The sequence below is a fragment of the Bolinopsis microptera genome, chromosome 1, assembly GCF_026151205.1.
Source record: "Bolinopsis microptera isolate Bmic1 chromosome 1, MBARI_Bmic_1.0, whole genome shotgun sequence".
Lineage (NCBI taxonomy): Eukaryota > Metazoa > Ctenophora > Tentaculata > Lobata > Bolinopsidae > Bolinopsis > Bolinopsis microptera.
The window spans coordinates 26,087,387-26,107,079 of NC_087072.1; the positions used below are offsets into that span (position 1 = coordinate 26,087,387).

General features: G+C 39.4%; 1 protein-coding gene across 1 annotated transcript; it reads left to right on the forward strand.

The window, feature by feature from the left end:
- The first annotated feature begins 1,659 nt into the window (after window positions 1–1,659).
- LOC134820357 (ATP-dependent Clp protease ATP-binding subunit ClpX-like) lies at window positions 1,660–9,323 on the forward strand. Its single transcript, XM_063830707.1, has 9 exons — window positions 1,660–1,811; window positions 1,983–2,152; window positions 2,294–2,526; window positions 2,666–2,856; window positions 3,469–3,689; window positions 4,400–4,526; window positions 4,692–4,779; window positions 5,112–5,261; window positions 9,139–9,323. The coding sequence occupies exons 1-9, from the start codon at window positions 1,671–1,673 to the stop codon at window positions 9,321–9,323; spliced, it is 1,506 nt and encodes a 501-aa protein (XP_063686777.1). The 5' UTR covers window positions 1,660–1,670.
- The last annotated feature ends 10,370 nt before the right edge of the window (window positions 9,324–19,693 follow it).

Here is a 19,693-nt window from a genome sequence, read left to right on the forward strand (position 1 = left end):
CCGAGTTGGACTCGTCGACGGTCCTGTTCCAATATATGGAACAAATGTTTTACGAGTATCACCCGTTAAGTTGCATATGCAATATGACCCGCCGCGCACGAGTGCATTACTGGGCCGCGCTCAGCCTGTCATTCCGTTGTAGCGCGATGCACTACTGGGTCGCGCCGCGCATCAAATAATTCTTCTCGCAACGCTAAATTATAATGACATCAATGTGTTTAAAGAAATCGTGGGCATCACTCAGTAAACTGCGCGTCTTTAGCGCGTGTCTTGTTGTTATGCATCAATCCTTCGGTAGATCGGCGAGATGCACCACTGTGCCTCACCGAGCTGCGAAGGATTGACATCGTGAATCAAGTCATTCCGCCGAATCTCTATTCAATTATCATGTTTATGAACATGATAGCCTGAGGTCTTTATGTAAACGAGTGCATCGCAGTAATATATACTTACTTTTAAACTTCATGACTTGAGATCTTTTGCAGCATATAATCAAAATTAATTTGTGCACTTATGTCTTATACATACATCAACATACATACATCAACATACAAATGACTTGTATCACGTGGTGACCCCCACGGTCGCTTCACTATAGCGTCTTCGACGCTACAGGGGGAGCCGCGCACTTCGTGCGCGGCGGGTCATACAACGTATGACAACAAATGACAACGTACTTGGAACAGTGAAATATTTTTGAAAGAGAATAACAAACTCAAAAACGCATAGTTCTTTGTAAAAAGTCAAATTACCTTCAAGTCAATTTAGTGCAGAATCAAGCGAAATGTTCAATGTTGAACTATTTTATAAATATCAAATTTGATGTGCTGTCTATTATATTGAGATATAGTTTTTTTTCATTGTTAATAGATTGACCCGGCCCGAAGCTATTTGGAAGCTTCGTGCCTATTTTTCGAGAAGAAAGCAGCGCGCGCTATATTTCGAAGAAATTTTGACGAGTATTATATATTATCCGTCACGATATAGTGCGCGCCATAATCAATAATATAATATGAAATACTATAAAACCTTGTGTTGTATGGTAAGATCGAGCGCTCAGTTTCAGTACATATAAAGTTCTCTGACACAAATATAAGAAATAAGCAGTTCTGCCGCAATGTTATCGTCATCCTTGACATGTTATCATTGTTTTACCCTAACCCAACCCATAACTTGAAGATCTTGTGTTTTACGTGTTTTCGCTAATCAATCAAAACACGTTTCGGCAGAGCTGCTGTGGGGCTGTCAGTATTTCCTCGAAGTAATTTTCTTGGAGCACTGTTTGCCGCAGATCATAACCGATGTCTCCTGTTCTTTGCAAGTGTTTCTTGTTATCACTTGTAATGGGTCGACATCGAACACCTTACGAAGTTATTCTTTCATTTTTTGATGCATGGCATTCGATATAATTGGGTATATCTTAGGATGCAGCTTAGATGTGTTCTTCATATTTCTGCTGCGAAATAAATGTACTACATAAAGTTTGTGTTGTAATAATTTATCATTTGGTAGTCTAGATGCACGGAAACGATCAGGGAACAGGCTTCAGAATTTTGGTTATATTGTAAAATGATGTGCATAATTTATCTTAGAAATCAACAAGTGAGATTGAAAATAATAAAAATGTTAGGCTCTCACTGAACATGATCTAACAGGGATGGTAGTGAGTAATGTTGAGTCAAGTATCCATACAATCAGTAAGAGTGTTAAGATGTCTGGGCACGTTTAAAGTGCAATGTTGTAAGCAACATTACTCCTGCCTGCAACCTCCTCACCTTTCTACTACTACTCCTAAACACCTTTCTCGCCAGGTTAGTGTAAATCACTTATTATCTATTGTCGGCTATAAGTCTAAATGCCGGGACAAGAAATTAAATGGACATATTCATAGCATTACATAGTTTTACTGTCTAAAAGCTAGAGGGTGGCACATTAAATAACTCTACATATTTTGTGATGATATTAACCTCCTGCACCCTCAGTTGTCCAGTACTTCTGATCCAGATGACCCTATCTCCCGCTGCCCCAAGTGCGGAGGCCCACTAAACAATCTGAAGGGAGTTTCCACCACCCCACGATTTGTGAAATGTCAGCAATGTGAATATTTCTACGTTTGTGACATTTTCAACAATGACATGAGAGTCGAATCAAGGTCAGATATCCTTGAAATTACTGATTCATACCAGTTGTACCAGTAATAAATTATATTAATTAAATATACTAATAAAAATGGAAGTGCATCATTTGCTTTCTCTGCAATGAAGAAGAAGTATTATAACTTGATACATTTCAGCCACCTTGACCCAGCGTACGACACCAAAGAAGACAGACTTCCTACCCCTAAAGAGATATTCTCGTATCTGAACGAGTATGTTATAGGACAGAGCCACCCGAAGAAAGTGCTATCAGTTGGTATCTACAATCATTACAAGAGGATACAGATAAACTTATCTGAGAAGAAATCATCTAGAGTGTCGGGTATCTCCAAGATGGATAAAACTAACGTCCTGCTTCTCGGTCCTACAGGTTTTAAAGAATACTTGTGTTGAAACAGGAAACATTATAAATAATCTTTATTTCATTTCAAAACAGAGAGAATCCCGTTATATTATATACGCAATTACCGTTAATTACCGGTGATAACTCACAGTTAACATTGCGACAGGGACGGGTAAGACCTTGTTAGCTCAGTCACTGGCCCATTGTCTAAAAGTTCCTATGACTATTTGTGACTGCACTTCTCTAACTCAAGCTGGGTATGTGGGGGAGGATGTGGAGTCTATTATCGCTAAACTTCTTATTGCTGCCGACTTTAATGTGGACAAGTGTCAGCGGGGCATCGTCTTTCTCGATGAGGTAAAATAAACACTTGCTTTGGGGGTCGTCAGCTATTTATATCATCTGTATGTTTAAACATTACTTTTATTATGTTTAATTCTTATACTATCTGTAATGTTAATAATTTCTGCAATGTTTATATTATCTGTAATGTTCATATATTTTCTGCAATGTTTATATTATCTGTTATGTTCATATATTTTTTGTAATGTTTATATTATCTGCAATGTTTATATTATCTGTAATGTTCATATGTTTCTGTGATGTTTATATTATCTGTAATGTTTATATTATCTGTAATTTTCATATATTTTCTGTAATGTTTATATTATCTGTAATGTTTATATTATCTGTAATGTTTATATTATCTGCAATGTTTATATTATCTGTTATGTTCATATATTATCTGTTATGTTCATATATTTTCTGCAATGTTAATATTATCTGTTATGTTCATATATTATCTGTTATGTTCATATATTTTCTGTAATGTTTATATTATCTGCAATGTTTATATTATCTGTAATGTTCATATGTTTTCTGTAATTTTTATATATTTTCTGTAATGTTTATATTATCTCCAATGACCCCCCCTCTCTGAACAAGCTCTTTATTATTGTATTATATCAGGTTGATAAGATCTCGATGCGGTCTAAAGATGTACATGTGCGGGACGTATCAGGTGAGGGAGTACAGCAGGCTCTCCTCAAACTTCTAGAAGGAACTTTAGTTACTATTCCTGAACGACTTATTCCCTCTCGAAAACTCAGATCGGAGCCCATTCAGATTGATACGACCAATATTCTTTTCATTGCTTCCGGAGCTTTTGCGGGGATCGAGAAGATTGTCAGGTATGTTTGGGAAATTGTCCGGTATGCTTGGGAAGATTTTCCGGTATGTTCGGGAAGATTGTCCGGTATGTTTGGGAAAATTGTCCGGTATGTTTGGGAAGATTGTCCGGTATGTTTGGGAAGATTGTCCTGTATGTTTGGGAAGATTGTCCGGTATGTTTGGGGAGATTGTCCGGTATGTTTGGGAAGATTGTCCGGTATGTTTGGGGAGATTGTCCGGTATGTTTGGGAAGATTGTCCGGTATGTTTGGGAAGATTGTCCGGTATGTTTGGGGAGATTGTCCGGTATGTTTGGGAAGATTGTCCGGTATGTTTGGGGAGATTGTCCGGTATGTTTGCGAAGATTGTCCGGTATGTTTGGGGAGATTGTCCGGTATGTTTGGGAAGATTTTCCGGTATGTTTGGGGAGATTGTCCGGTATGTTTGGGAAGATTGTCCGGTATGTTTGGGGAGATTGTCCGGTATGTTTGGGGAGATTGTCAGGTATGTCATGTTTGGGAAGATTGTCCTGTATGTTTAGGAAGATTGTCCGGTATGTTTGAAATAATCTCATTAGACCGTATGTCTCAATCCAAGCCGAGGGATTAAACGTTCTCACTTCAGAGGGCTAAGCCACCTAAATATATCTAAAAATGACTCATGAGCGGATAAATAAAAAGATATTATGAGCATGAATACTGGTTTTTGTAAAAAATATCTCTCTTTTGCAGAAACAGAAAAGTTAAGAAAACGGTCGGGTTTGGTAGCCCTATTTCTAAAGATGCAGCTATTCTTGATCAGACCAAAAACAAAGAAAACTTCGAGCAACAACTTAAAATTAACGATGACTTTTTAAAGGTGACACCATAGTTCTGACCATTCAAATTATAAGATTAAATTACACTTTTTGTATGGTGAGCTCAATAAAATAATAATGATATTAATATTAATCATTGAAGTGAATTTTATATTATGTACCATTAAAAAGCCCTTCCTGTTGACTATAATGGAATTGGTGTACAGGAGATTGACGCAGAAGATCTGGTGAACTACGGGATTATACCTGAGTTTGTGGGCAGAATGCCCCTCTGTGTATCTCTCATGTCATTAGGTAATCTAACTATTTGAATCAAATGATGGAGTACAGTTCGCTGTTTATTTAGGGCCCCTCCCTAGTTGAGGACCCCTCCTCCCTTGTTGAGTGCCCCCCTCTCTTGTTGAGGGGCCCTCCACCCTAGTTGAGGGGCCCTCCCCCCGGCCCCTAGTCGAGGCCCCCTTCCCCCTAGTTGTGCCCAGAAGCAAAGGTTTCTAGTTGAGGGCCCCTCCTCCCTTCACTGGTTGTACCCCCTCCCCCCTAGCCGAGAGCTCCTCCTCCCTTGTTGAGGGCCCCCTTCCCCCTAGTTAAGGGCCCTCTCCCCCGAGTTTAAAGTGTAATTCCCTCAGATCGCGAGGCTCTGGTAACGATCCTAACCCAGCCCAAGAACTCAATAATATCTCAATACAAGTACATGTTCACTTTGGATGACAGCGCACTCGTTTTCACTGATGATGCTCTGGACGCCATTGCTGAACTGGCCATCAAGAAACGAACTGGTAAATCTTTAAAATAGTTTTCTTTTTATTTGATTTGTCAATATCATGTTTGTTTTTTTGGAAGTTATCTGTGAAGGAAACGCGAGTTAAATAAAATCTAAAGTTACATTATAATATGTGAATTAAAAGTAAGCTCCTATCAGCAGAATTACACGACAATCTGCAGAATAACGCTCTGTAAACTGCAGTATCCAGCGTTAGCCCAGTCTGCAGAGTCCAATAACGCTCTGTAAACTGCAGTATCCAGCGTTAGCCCAGTCTGCAGAGTCCAATAACGCTCTGTAAACTGCAGTATCCAGCGTTAGCCCAGTCTGCAGAGTCCAATAACGCTCTGTAAACTGCAGTATCCAGCGTTAGCCCAGTCTGCAGAGTCCAATAACGCTCTGTAAACTGCAGTATCCAGCGTTAGCCCAGTCTGCAGAGTCCAATAACGCTCTGTAAACTGCAGTATCCAGCGTTAGCCCAGTCTGCAGAGTCCAATAACGCTCTGTAAACTGCAGTATCCAGCGTTAGCCCAGTCTGCAGAGTCCAATAACGCTCTGTAAACTGCAGTATCCAGCGTTATCCCAGTCTGCAGAGTCCAATAACGCTCTGTAAACTGCACAGTATCCAGCGTTAGCCCAGTCTGTATTGGTCCTCATCTGAACAAGACCTACAATTCTCTTCCATATATTTGTTGTTGTGATTGTTACAGTGGCCTTGTCTGGTCCAGTAGGAACAGTTAGTGTTGAGGTCTTGACATGGAGTAGGGGACTCAGTTGTTGGTTCCTCATCTTTATCACAGTCCATCTTCATCTCCTGAGTAAACTCAGCGGCTCTACATACCTTACAGCGGCTCTAGATACCTTACAGTGGCTCTAGATACCTTACAGTGGCTCTAGATACCTTACAGCGGCTCTACATACCTTACAGTGGCTCTAGATACCTTACAGCGGCTCTAGATACCTTACAGCGGCTCTACATACCTTACAGTGGCTCTAGATACCTTACAGTGGCTCTAGATACCTTACAGCGGCTCTAGATACCTTACAGCGGCTCTACATACCTTACAGTGGCTCTAGATACCTTACAGTGGCTCTAGATACCTTACAGCGGCTCTAGATACCTTACAGCGGCTCTACATACCTTACAGTGGCTCTAGATACCTTACAGTGGCTCTAGATACCTTACAGTGGCTCTAGATACCTTACAGCGGCTCTAGATACCTTACAGTGGCTCTAGATACCTTACAGTGGCTCTAGATACCTTACAGTGGCTCTAGATACCTTACAGTGGCTCTAGATACCTTACAGCGGCTCTAGATACCTTACAGCGGCTCTAGATACCTTACAGTGGTCGAGGATGATGTTTTGACATGGGAAGACTTCTTTGATAAGAGCAAATACTTGAGGAGCTTATCCCTAGTGTTAATGTGGTTGTGAATACTATTTGGAGGGTTTGATCTGTACCCCTTCTGCAAAGTACAGCAGTTGACATTGCATAAGTACAGTGTGCCCTGTCTCCTCCTCACAGTGTGCCCTGTCTCCTCCTCACAGTGTGCCCTGTCTCCTCCTCACATTGTGCCCTGTCTCCTCCTCACAGTGTGCCCTGTCTCCTCCTCACAGTGTGCCCTGTCTCCTCCTCACAGTGTGCCCTGTCTCCTCCTCACAGTGTGCCCTGTCTCCTCCTCACAGTGTGCCCTGTCTCCTCCTCACAGTGTGCCTTGTCTCCTCCTCACAGTGTGCCCTGTCTCCTCCTCACAGTGTGCCCTGTCTCCTCCTCACAGTGTGCCCTGTCTCCTCCTCACAGTGTGCCCTGTCTCCTCCTCACAGTGTGCCCTGTCTCCTCCTCACAGTGTGCCCTGTCTCCTCCTCACAGTGTGCCCTGTCTCCTCCTCACAGTGTGCCCTGTCTCCTCCTCACAGTGTGCCCTGTCTCCTCCTCACAGTGTGCCCTGTCTCCTCCTCACAGTGTGCCCTGTCTCCTCCTCACAGTGTGCCCTGTCTCCTCCTCACAGTGTGCCCTGTCTCCTCCTCACAGTGTGCCCTGTCTCCTCCTCACAGTGTGCCCTGTCTCCTCCTCACAGTGTGCCCTGTCTCCTCCTCACATTGTGCCCTGTCTCCTCCTCACAGTGTGCCCTGTCTCCTCCTCGTACCAGTATCTGAGGCACCCTGATATCGCGTACTTGGCTCCCAGCAGGTGAACACCGTGCGCAAACTCGTGGAGGAAGATATTCTCTGTCGCGTACTGGTCCTGCGCGTAGCACAGGATATTCTCCTCGGCACCGAGATAGGCCACGCTTCTGTAGCTCCTGTAGTACTATCTCTGCCTGTTATAGAAGTAACCCAATTTGACGAGAAATACTAAAATACAGTATGTTACTGTATAGTACTATAGTGTAACGAGTAATCGTACATTTATGGAGGGGCGGTCAGCTCCTTATTTATAACCTGTTGAGATAGGCCAATCTTCTGTAGCTCCGAGTCCTCTAGCCCTGGCATTCCAGAATACAGGTCCAACCAGCTATGTTCAGGAATGTTTGTGGTGTACTCAGTGGTTGCCATGATGCCCACTCTCCCGTATCTTTGGTAGTAATTGTTCCTGACTCCTGAATGATCTGCCAACAGGAACCTCAATACGTAGCAAGCTCTCTTCAAGGCATCGTCCGGAACTCTGCTGGAAGACACAACTGGTATACCGTACGCTTCAGTGTATTTCTGATAGAACTGAGTCAGACCGTGCGGGTACATTTCACTTGCATACCTAAGTTTTTGTGGGAGCCCTCTTATTCGATCTGTTGGTTTTGGTCTTCCTGTTTTAGTAAGTCTCAAATACCAAGCGAGGAGTTTAGTGATCTTCTGAATGGTGCTATAAAGCTAAGCCGCTGCATTGCAACAAAAGAAGAATGGCGTATAGCTTCATTTTGTGATGTTGAACTAACTTTGTCGCGTTTATATATAGTCCTGATATTATTAGGTTCTGAGCTGAGAAAACGAGATCTTCTTAATGTTTTAATGTTGTTACTGATCATTTCATTATTGTTGAGGGTTTTAATAAACTTATACCTGTATTATATAACTTATGCTTATATTACACATTCAATAAAGGCCGTGAGAATAATCAAATTGTCGACCCAGATGTTAACTATGTTAATGCTGTGTTAACTATGTTAACTATGTAAATGCTGTGTTAACTATGTAAATGCTGTGTTAACTATGTAAATGCTGTGTTAACCATGTTAACTATGTAAATGCTGTGTTAACTATGTTAACTATGTAAATACTGTGTTAACTATTTTAACTATGTAAATGCTGTGTTAACTATGTTAACTATGTAAATGCTGTGTTAACTATGTTAACTATGTAAATGCTGTGTTAACTATGTTAACTATGTAAATGCTGTGTTAACTATGTTAACTATGTAAATGCTGTGTTAACTATGTAAATGCTGTGTTAACTATTTAAATGCTGTGTTAACCATGTTAACTATGTAAATGCTGTGTTAACTATGTTAACTATGTAAATACTGTGTTAACTATTTTAACTATGTAAATGCTGTGTTAACTATGTTAACTATGTAAATGCTGTGTTAACTATGTTAACTATGTAAATGCTGTGTTAACTATGTTAACTATGTAAATGCTGTGTTAACTATGTTAACTATGTAAATGCTGTGTTAACTATGTAAATGCTGTGTTAACTATTTAAATGCTGTGTTAACCATGTTAACTATGTAAATGCTGTGTTAACTATGTAAATACTGTGTTAACTATTTTAACTATGTAAATGCTGTGTTAACTATGTTAACTATGTAAATGCTGTGTTAACTATGTTAACTATGTAAATGCTGTGTTAACTATGTTAACTATGTAAATGCTATGTTAACTTGTTCGTTATCAGGTGCACGTGGTCTGAGGAGTATATTAGAGAATGTACTAATGGAGATAATGTACGAAGTTCCAGGATCAGACATAACTCAAGTCACGATAACGAGGGAAGTGGTGGAGAAGCAGTCACAACCTCTCTACAAACGAGTTGATAAAGGGGACAAGGAAGAGAGTGCAGCAGCTGCTATTAAAATATAATGAGGGATTATGAGATGTTTTAGAGTCCATTGAGGCGGAACGAAATTCAGAAATTGATAAAAACCTGATCTTGTTTGACAAATATTTGAAAATTGAAGATATAGATTCTCAACAGTGACCTTATTATGTCCAGCCCCCCCCCCTCACCAGCCCAGTCACCATGGTTACAGCCCCCCCTCACCAGCCCAGTTACCATGGTTACAGCCCCCCCCCCCCCCTCACCAGCCCAGTTACCATGGTTACAGCCCCCCCTCACCAGCCCAGTCACCATGGTTACAGCCCCCCCTCACCAGCCCACTTACCATGGTTACAGCCCCCTCACCAGCCCAGTTACCATGGTTACAGCCCCCCCCCCCCCCCTTCACCAGCCCAGTTACCATGGTTACAGCGACCATTGACCCAGTCATCTTATTCCTTGTAATGTATTGTATTAAATCGCATCTCAAGTGGTGCCAACTTATTTTTTTGAAATAACCAAAGAGTCTTTAAATCACAAAAGCATGAGAATGAGAACAAATTGGATTATTAAGTTATTACATCCTAGTGATTGTTATACTTGATTAGTTTTTATCATTGAACTAATGCAAAACTTTCCGAAATATTGTTTTGTTTATGATTTTATACGGGTAGTCAAAATGTTTTGGGGTTGAATTGAAGTATGAAGACACACTTCACATGTTATTGTATACAGTGAAACCGATTTTAAAATGTGAAATAAAGCGTGTTTGTACTATATTAATAGAATGCCAGACAGGAGCACGCCTTCAGCCTGATCTGGGAAGTAACACAACCGACCCCTCGTTTGTGTACATTCACGTTAGCTATTGCTCGTTTATTGTTAGTTGTCATGTGGGGACGACCCTAGGGGCGCAACTGCAAACGCGCCGTATTGCGCGCGCGCAGGTTGTATAGCTGCAAGTCGATCAAATCAAGTGCAATATCTCTTCCTTGTATAATTGACATTATCATCCATTAAAGGATAGACACGCCCTATATTGTAGCTGATCTTGTCACACACTCCATTCGGTTGCAGATACCGGGGCTGAGGCACACATCCTGTCCTTGTAAGGTGATCACTTTCTGCTGGGGGGAGTTATGAGTCAGCCCAGATACATTCTGTGGTGGGTGGTTAGAATTGAGAGGAGCGTTATCAATTATCATCCGTAGTATAATACTCCACACGTCTCATTGCACTATGAACACTATTTAATATAATTTAGAAACATTATAATATTTAACGATTCACATATCAGGTTATTATAACATGATATTATTATTATTATTATTATAAAACAGGATCTTACCGACAAAAATGATTCATAAAAATACCTTAATGCGGTAAATTGTACCCGTGAAACAGATTTTCCCAACATCTGTTGTATGCAGCTATATCTTTGATTTCGTTTAATTCATACAAGTTATCGATGTGCAAATTTCTACTACTTAGATCACTTAAATAAATTATCTGATTCAATAGCAAAAGAGAGAGAGCCGTTTGGGCTGGGGTGCTTTCCATACTCCTGAGAATGTGTCTTTCATACAATGCTTTGTTGCTTATCGTACCTTTAGGCCATTTGATGTTTGATATGATAGCACAACTTAAAGATTAGTGATAACGCAAATCCGAGTTAAACTCAATTATTCATAAATCAAACTATATTTTTCAAAGTCCCTACTGCTACACTCAAGCATTGCAATGTTCCGAATATATTGGAAATTTGGTGGCCATTTGATTTTATTCATCTTCCTAATTACTTCCTGATTGCTCTTATGTAGAACGATCATGACTAATATAAATATATAATATACAGCTTCAGAATTACAACTTTTGCTTGCCAGGGTCTCACACTTATAGTTATACTTATAGACTGCATCAGTTTTATCTGATTGTGAAGTTTGAAAGAATGAAGAAGTTACAGCAATGCGCGCAATTAGGGGAGTGTGCCTTCGGTGGAGATATAACCTGCGCCTTTGATATGGGGTCGTTCACATATTACGTAATCAATATTTTAGCAATTTTTACCCCCTCCCCCTTCCGTAATCAACCTTGTATCACGTTGCGACCCCCACGGTCGTTTCACTATGTGACGATACAGGGAGAGCCGCGCACTTCGTGCGCGGCGGGTCATACAACGTATGACAAAATCAACCGTAATCAAGACCCAACCCCCCCCCCTCCTGACAGCAATATTACGTAATCATGGCCTGACCACCCCCGACCCCCCCTTTACTTTTTTCCTAGAAATCACTTTTCTCTACGTTTCATGCTACCCTGATCATGCTATCATGACGAGCCGAAATCATTGTTATGATATCCGGCCAAGCACCTTCTAAACTACTTACTATTATAGCCGGATATTCGATAAATTTCTAAATTTTATCACTATCAGAGTGAAATTGAGTGGAATTTGAATTAAAATATTGTCAAATTGTTATTATTCTAGAGGGTAAAAAAGAAAATTTTGATTACGTAATCAACGGCCGAAACCCCCCCCCCCCCGTAATCAACCGTAAGCATTTGGAAACCCCCCTCCCCCCTCGGCTGATTACGTAATATGTGAACGACCCCTAAAATAAAAGTGTTTCTGCAAATGAAGACCTTACTGGGAATGGGGAAACTGAAATTATATTATGCAAACTGGAAAAAAGTTTGTGTTAAACTTGTAGGTTAATAACCTTCAACCTATGTACCAAGACGCGCGCCAAACTGGACTCGTCGATGGTTAATATTTGTTCAAATATTTTAAAATATCATTATCATTATCAGACGTGAAATAATCAGCGATGCGTGTTGGCCAAGTGGATGAATTTATTTTAAAATTATTTGCTTTTAAAAGCAATGCCCTTTTTAGTCTCCCATAAAATAGGAGATTCAATTAATACTAATAAAATTTGATTATAATTTACCAGTCAAACGTAATTTAAATCAACAATAACGAAATTACTGGTCTCATTTTATTTTTGAAGTGGCAGGCATGAACCTGGTAATATTATTTTAAAGCTAGGTATGACTGTCATGGCTTCGGATAACGATTTACACGATTTAACACGATTAGAAAATTTGTTTGTTATACTGGAATAATAACAATTTTAAAATATAAAATAAATTACTTCCCTCTGAAGTAGATCAGATGATGGGAGAGCTTCAAACATGGCGATGGAGGGAAGCGGTGTCTCACCGCTGGGAGGTAAATTAATACCCGTATCGCGATGGTAACAGGTAACGCTATTAACTCCGGTTAATGCGATTACACTAGCAGATCTAAGAGTAAAATTTATTGATGGTCACCATTTTGTGTAGCACGATGTTGTTGTTGCAACAACACATGACTGGGTTACAGTTGTGTTCAGAGTCGAGAGGTTTTCCGGATTGTCCGTCAGAATGTGTAGTTAGTAGTGTAGAGTGATTAATCATCATCCGTATTGGACCCTGGTCGTAATAGAAACACCCCTAAAAGTTCGTTTTGACAAAAAATTTAAAACTTCTGTAATTTCATTTCTGTTTTAGTTAGGCATTTGATTTTTGGTATGCGTATAGAAAATCGATACGGCTTTAAAATGAGATGTCCGGCGACCTCCTAGCTCACTCACAAGACTCAGTAGGAGTGATTGAACTGCGAGGGACAATTGAGGCTAACGAATTAGCCTCATCACTTTCAAAAAAGAACTTTCTCATGTTACGTCCATGATATCCGAGTTGCAAGTATAACTATAATCCATAGTGATTTTTATTTGATTGGACACACAGTATTAGTAAACACACAAGGTTCCGGTTGAAATCTTCATAGAAAAACTACATCATGAGACCTGAATACGTAAGTCAGAAAACTTTTATGAACTAAAACAGACCAATGTCTGAAAACTCGCCAACCAGGGAATCAAAATTCGAATGGGGAAAATCATGTACAAATAATCAGAACTCAATATTAAAATGCAGTGACAACACATAGAAACATGAAGATGAAAATATATAAATATGAAATCATCTAACAACTACTATCCTATTTAAGCCCCAAATCTAAGTCCTAAATTTATCAATCAGTCTGGCCTCTTCTCTATCTAAATCCAGCGGCTTCACTTTCTTAACAAGAATTTCGCCGCGGTAATACCACGCACGATCAAATTTCCCTACTGCATACAATTAAATTGTTCTACTTTATTGTATCCCAGAGTGGTGTTTGGCGCATGTACAATGTAATAAACGTTTATATTATACTAGGCGTGCAGAACTTGAAAAATCCTGCGCGCATCTGAGGTGTCGCCGTCGATCTGTATGTGGTTTGGTTGTAGATCATTTCATACTTTGCGCGGTTTTGTTTCGTGTTAATACGATATGCGTATCATGTCACGTCATATTACTGCATCGTATGCCAACTTATTGACTGTAATAAAATATGCTGTCTCGTCTTAGTTATTATTTGTATCTAACATAAACTAATACATTTTGATTCTTAAGCTCGACACATCACAGCACCATCGACTTTCGAGCCTTTTATTTGATATAGGATTCTTTAAAAGCATACCACAATCTTGATATTATAGTTGCTTCTTGAATGTAACTGTGAAGTAACATTTGTTCTCAACTATGTATTCCAATGCTTTCTACCATTCAGTGTCGATTAACTGTTAAATAATCAGCCCACAGCCACGAGTTTATCAGCTGACATCATAATTTTATTTGTTTTGACTTGCTGAATTTTATCACTCGGTAATTTGTTAAGCTTGTTTCACACAAATAACACCTATATTGATGATTGATCCGTTTGTAACAGTCGTCAAGCACCAAAAACTGGTTGCTATGCCTGTAATTAATTAACTCATAACCAGCGTCGCGCGCGCAAAATAGACTCCTTTTATACACATAATTATAGGGGAGTGGTCTATATTGCGAAGGAGCAGACTTTTGTCGACACCGTAGGACCGTCGGGCCAGCTCATATATCCAAACCCGATTACTTATTCCCTACGATCTTTTTGCCTTCGGCAAGAGTAGGGAAAAAAATTCCTAATTTATAAAATGACATGTTAAAGGAGGATTTATGGGTCAAAAAACAATGTATTGAAAGGGCCGATTTCTCATAAGTCAAAGAACTGTCTATCTTAAATTTATTTCTATGGCCATTCATGCGCAGTGCGCACATGCATGGGGTAAAGTTAAACAGTTTGTCCAAAATAGGTGTCCTCCTTCAATTTTTGGGGCAAATTGCTAGAAAGGGTACACTGTGCAATGTATATGATGCTGTTGCTTTTGCAATCGAGTCTGCAATCCAAGCGTAGTTCCTCACCATTCTCATCTTAATTAAACAAGTAAACAAGTGTTACATCCTCTTCCTCCACACTTCTGATCCTTCAATGATCCATATTGATATAGTGATTATACTTGATCGAGATCTAAGCTTTAAATATTAAAGGCGAAAATATGAGGCTAACCACCTTTTGAGAGGGTGAAATGAGGCTAACAAGTATAATTTTGTGTATATTTTCGAGTAGGTTCGGTATTGTGACTGTCTAATATGTAAACAATAAAGATTGATTCATCCTCTTCAAGCTCAACATTTCAGAAATCGCCGAGTCTACTTGTAGGAGGCCAAAATGAGGTTAATAAATAATTTTACCTAAAAAACTTGTAATTGTAGCCCGAAGGTTATTGAGACTTTATCGAAACTTATTTTACGTCATTAACATCCCTTGATGACGTCATCAAGTTAACCGTTTTTTAATTGATTTTGACAAAGTAACAACTTTTCAAATTGATTTTACACCATTTAGGAGTAATTTTATTCAAAATTTGAGGCCATATTGAAGTTAAATAATTGTTCAAGCATTCTGAAAACTTACCAGAAAGTTTTGTTAGCTTGCTCCTTCATAAAGATATTTGCTATTGAAGCCCTAAATGAGACTTGGCTCAAAAAGTCTATCTCTAGCAACGAAATCTTTCCTTCTTCTCAATATTATGAAGTCTTCCGCAATGAACGTACGAGAAAGACTCATCCTCAAGATCCTGTTCGGTCTGATCTCGACGCCACTAAAACCCGACTATCAGTTAGCCTAGCCGCAGCTCTAGCCTTCCTAGAGTGTACTCATGTAGAAAGAGGGGGCGACCGCCCCCCCCCCCCCCATAAAATCTGGAAAAGGGGCCAACATTAAAGGGGCCAACATTTTTCCTGAATTTTATAAAATTCAGGAAACATTGCTAGTTACTCTTTTGTGCCGTGTTTAGTATCTTCAAGTAAATTAGCAGGATACAATCCAGCTGTGAGCTGGCATGAACCAGAAATCTGACAATTTATATTACATATTCCGATATTACATGTCAGGATTCATCAGAAGTTCAGGAACCTAGCGATTATAAAATTCAGATAACTTTGCTGGTTACTCTTCTATGCCGTGTTCAGTATTTTCAATACCAGAATTTTTCAATGAACCAGAAATCTGTTAATTTATATTGCATATTCTGATATTAAACGAATAGCTGATTTTGATAAAATAACATTGTGATCCGGCGTGATTAATTATTTTAATTGAAGTACAACTGCTGCACCCCTGACTTTTTAACTTAATTATAATAAGAGACGTATATATTAGGAAATTTGTAATTTGATAAAATTTTTGGTGTGTGAATTAAAGGTCTTTAAAACAAAACATATTACATGTCAGGATTCATCAGAAGTTCAGAAGCCTAGCGATTATAAAATTCAGATAACATTACTGATTACTCTTTTATGCCGTGGGAGTAAATTTCTTTTATCACCAGTTTTCGGATCCTTCATTTTATGACACTGACATCTCCTATGTCAATGATGTTAATTTTGATATTGACTTTGATCATCGGGATGTTCGTAAGCTTCTTTCAAATATCAATTCAAATAAAGCCCATGGCCCAGATGGTTTACACGGTAAAGTTCTCAAGAATCGTTCCGTAGGTTTAGCTTACCCTCTAACATGCATCTTTCGTGGTTCCTACAACAGCGGCTACATTCCACAAGAATGGAAACTTGCAAATGTTGTCCCAATATTTAAGAAAGGTAAGAAAAGTGAGGTTGAAAACTATAAACCAATACCTTTACTTGTCTAGTCATGAAAGTTTTTGAGCGCATTGTTAAACGTAAACTGCTTTCTTTGACAAGTACCCTTCTTGATCCCAGGCAGCATGGTTTTCTAGAGCACAAGTCATGCACAACCAATATTGTTGACTTTTGTGATAGCCTGGCATTGTCTCTTAACGAAAACATTATCAATTATGTTGTGTATTTGGATTTTGCTAAGGCATTTGATTCTGTAAATCACGATATCCTTCTTCATAAGCTAAAGACCTTATATTAGTGCTTTTCATGCAACAAGTAAAACAAATCCTTTATGTCATGTTTCCAGGGTTTGGACTGGAATTTCCCGCTTAAAGAACATCGATGGTACACTTCTCAAATTCCTTACCAATTACCTTCAAGGCCGTTATATTACCAAAGAGTAGTTATTGGTACTGAGATGTCTTCTACCCTTTCAGTTAATTCTGGTGTCCCCCAGGGCTGTATTCTTGCTCCTTTACTCTTTGTATTGTTTATCAATGATATTCCCATTGGCCTTTCGAATGATACTGATATTGTTTTGTATGCCGATGATACAAAGATCTGGCGTAAAATACATTCATCTTCTCATAATGCTACTTTGCAAATGGATATAGACTATCTTTCTGATTGGGCACTAAGGAACAAACTGCGATTCCATCCAGCAAATTACCTGGGGACCCCAAGCTATTATATTTATGTTCATAATCATAGAGATTAGGCGGAATGACAGGCTGAGCGCCGCCCAGTAATCCAGCAAAGTGTAAAGTTCTTGTTGTTTCAGGGAATCTGAATCTCCTCCATTCGCATATAATCTTGATGGCTCTCCTACCCGACTACCATGAGCCTTAGAAAAAGATCTTGTAGTCGATATTACTCCTGAGCTAAGTTGGAATAGGCAATGCGGCAGAATTTATACTAAGGCCTACCAACAACTTGGTATGGTCAGAAGAAATGGCCATATTGTCATTGATCAGAAACGTCGCCGGGCCCTTTATCATTTAAGTCAAACGTTTGACTTAAATGATCTTATTTTTTTCCACAAAGTTAAAATAAATTTAATACCTGTATCATTTCCTTTTGTTTGGGAAAGAGAGATACTGGCAGCGGTCCACTCTACCCAATTATGGGTTTTGGTCAAATTTTATTAATCGAAACTCAATTAGTTGAACTATAGACATGTGAAATATCATATGCCTGTCTTAAAAGTTCTTCCTGTGACAATCTTCTAAAGTTGAATTGGGAAAAACGTGGTCCATCTCGTATAAGTAGGGGGTTCCAGTGCGAACTTTCTTTATGACCAGGGTCACTATGTCGTTTTATATTATTTATGTCGTTTAAAGTTAAACAAAGTTTCTAGCGATGAGGGATGCACTACTGATATTGGTAGGATTACTTGCTGTGACTCAAAGTAGTGTCATCTTCGAACGAGCAATAGATGCTGACACTGCAGTTGTGTTTGAGGCTGAGGATGGTCCTCTCAGAAACGGTAGTCCACCACTTGGTCCAGCTGGTGTTTTAGAGTACGGAGTTCAGGCGAGGAGGGGGTCTGCAACTCAAACCCACAGCTGTAACTACGTTAGAGGTGTTCCCTCTAATCTTAGGTATGCAAGTGAAATGTACCCGCACGGTCTGACTCAGTTCTATCAGAAATACACTGAAGCGTACGGGATACCAGTTGTGTCTTCCAGCAGAGTTCCGGACGATGCCTTGAAGAGAGCTTGCTACGTATTGAGGTTCCTGTTGGCAGATCATTCAGGAGTCAGGAACAATTACTACCAAAGATACGGAAGAGTGGGCATCATGGCAACCACTGAGTACACCACAAACATTCCTGAACATAGCTGGTTGGACCCTGTATTCTGGAATGCCAGGGCTAGAGGACTCGGAGCTACAGAAGATTGGCCTATCTCAACAGGTTGTAAATAAGGAGCTGACCGCCCCTCCATAAATGTACGATTACTCGTTACACTATAGTACTATCTCAGTAACTTACTGTATTTTGGTGTTTATCGTCAAATTGGGTTACTTCTGTAACTTGCAGAGATAGTACTATAGTGTAACGATTTAGAATTTGTGATTGAGATTTATAATTGTAATAATAGTTGGCCTTAAGTTATTTCTATACTTGAAACGTTAGGAACTACTTGAAACGTTAGGAACTACTTGAAACGTTAGGAACTACTTGAAACGTTAGGAACTACTTGAAACGTTAGGAACTACATGAAACAACTTGAAACGTTAGGAACTACTTGAAACTTTAGGAACTACTTGAAACGTTAGGAACTACTTGAAACGTTAGGAACTACTTGAAACGTTAGGAACTACTTGAAACGTTAGGAACTACTTGAAACGTTAGGAACTACTTGAAACGTTAGGAACTACTTGAAACGTTAGGAACTACTTGAAACGTTAGGAACTACTTGAAACGTTAGGAACTACTTGAAACGTTAGGAGCTACTTGAAACGTTAGGAGCTACTTGAAACGTTAGGAACTACTTGAAACGTTAGGAACTACTTGAAACGTTAGGAACTACTTGAAACGTTAGGAACTACTTGAAACGTTAGGAACTACTTGAAACGTTAGGAACTACTTGAAACGTTAGGAACTACTTGAAACGTTAGGAACTACTTGAAACGTTAGGAACTACTTGAAACGTTAGTAACTACTTGAAACGTTAGGAACTACTTGAAACGTTAGGAACTACTTGAAACGTTAGGAACTACTTGAAACGTTAGGAGCTACTTGAAACGTTAGGAACTACTTGAAACGTTAGGAACTACTTGAAACGTTAGGAACTACTTGAAACGTTAGGAGCTACTTGAAACGTTAGGAGCTACTTGAAACGTTAGGAACTACTTGAAACGTTAGGAACTACTTGAAACGTTAGGAACTACTTGAAACGTTAGGAACTGCTTGAAACGTTAGGAACTACTTGAAACGTTAGGAACTACTTGAAACGTTAGGAACTACTTGAAACGTTAGGAACTACTTGAAACGTTAGGAACTACTTGAAACGTTAGGAACTACTTGAAACGTTAGGAACTACTTGAAACGTTAGGAACTACTTGAAACGTTAGGAACTACTTGAAACGTAAGGAACTACTTGAAATGTTAGGAACTACTTGAAACGTTAGGAACTACTTGAAACGTTAGGAACTACTTGAAACGTTAGGAACTACTTGAAACGTTAGGAACTACTTGAAACGTTAGGAACTACTTGAAACGTTAGTAACTACTTGAAACGTTAGGAACTACTTGAAACGTTAGGAACTACTTGAAACGTTAGGAACTACTTGAAACGTTAGG

Bases quoted from the DNA above. Each gene is read 5' to 3' on its own strand.
- LOC134820357 (XM_063830707.1), top strand. From the start codon at position 1,671: ATGTTGAGTCAAGTATCCATACAATCAGTAAGAGTGTTAAGATGTCTG. The intron at 2,857-3,468 runs GTAAAATAAACA...GTATTATATCAG, and splicing joins GCATCGTCTTTCTCGATGAG to GTTGATAAGATCTCGATGCG. The intron at 4,527-4,691 runs GTGACACCATAG...ATTGGTGTACAG, and splicing joins TTAACGATGACTTTTTAAAG to GAGATTGACGCAGAAGATCT.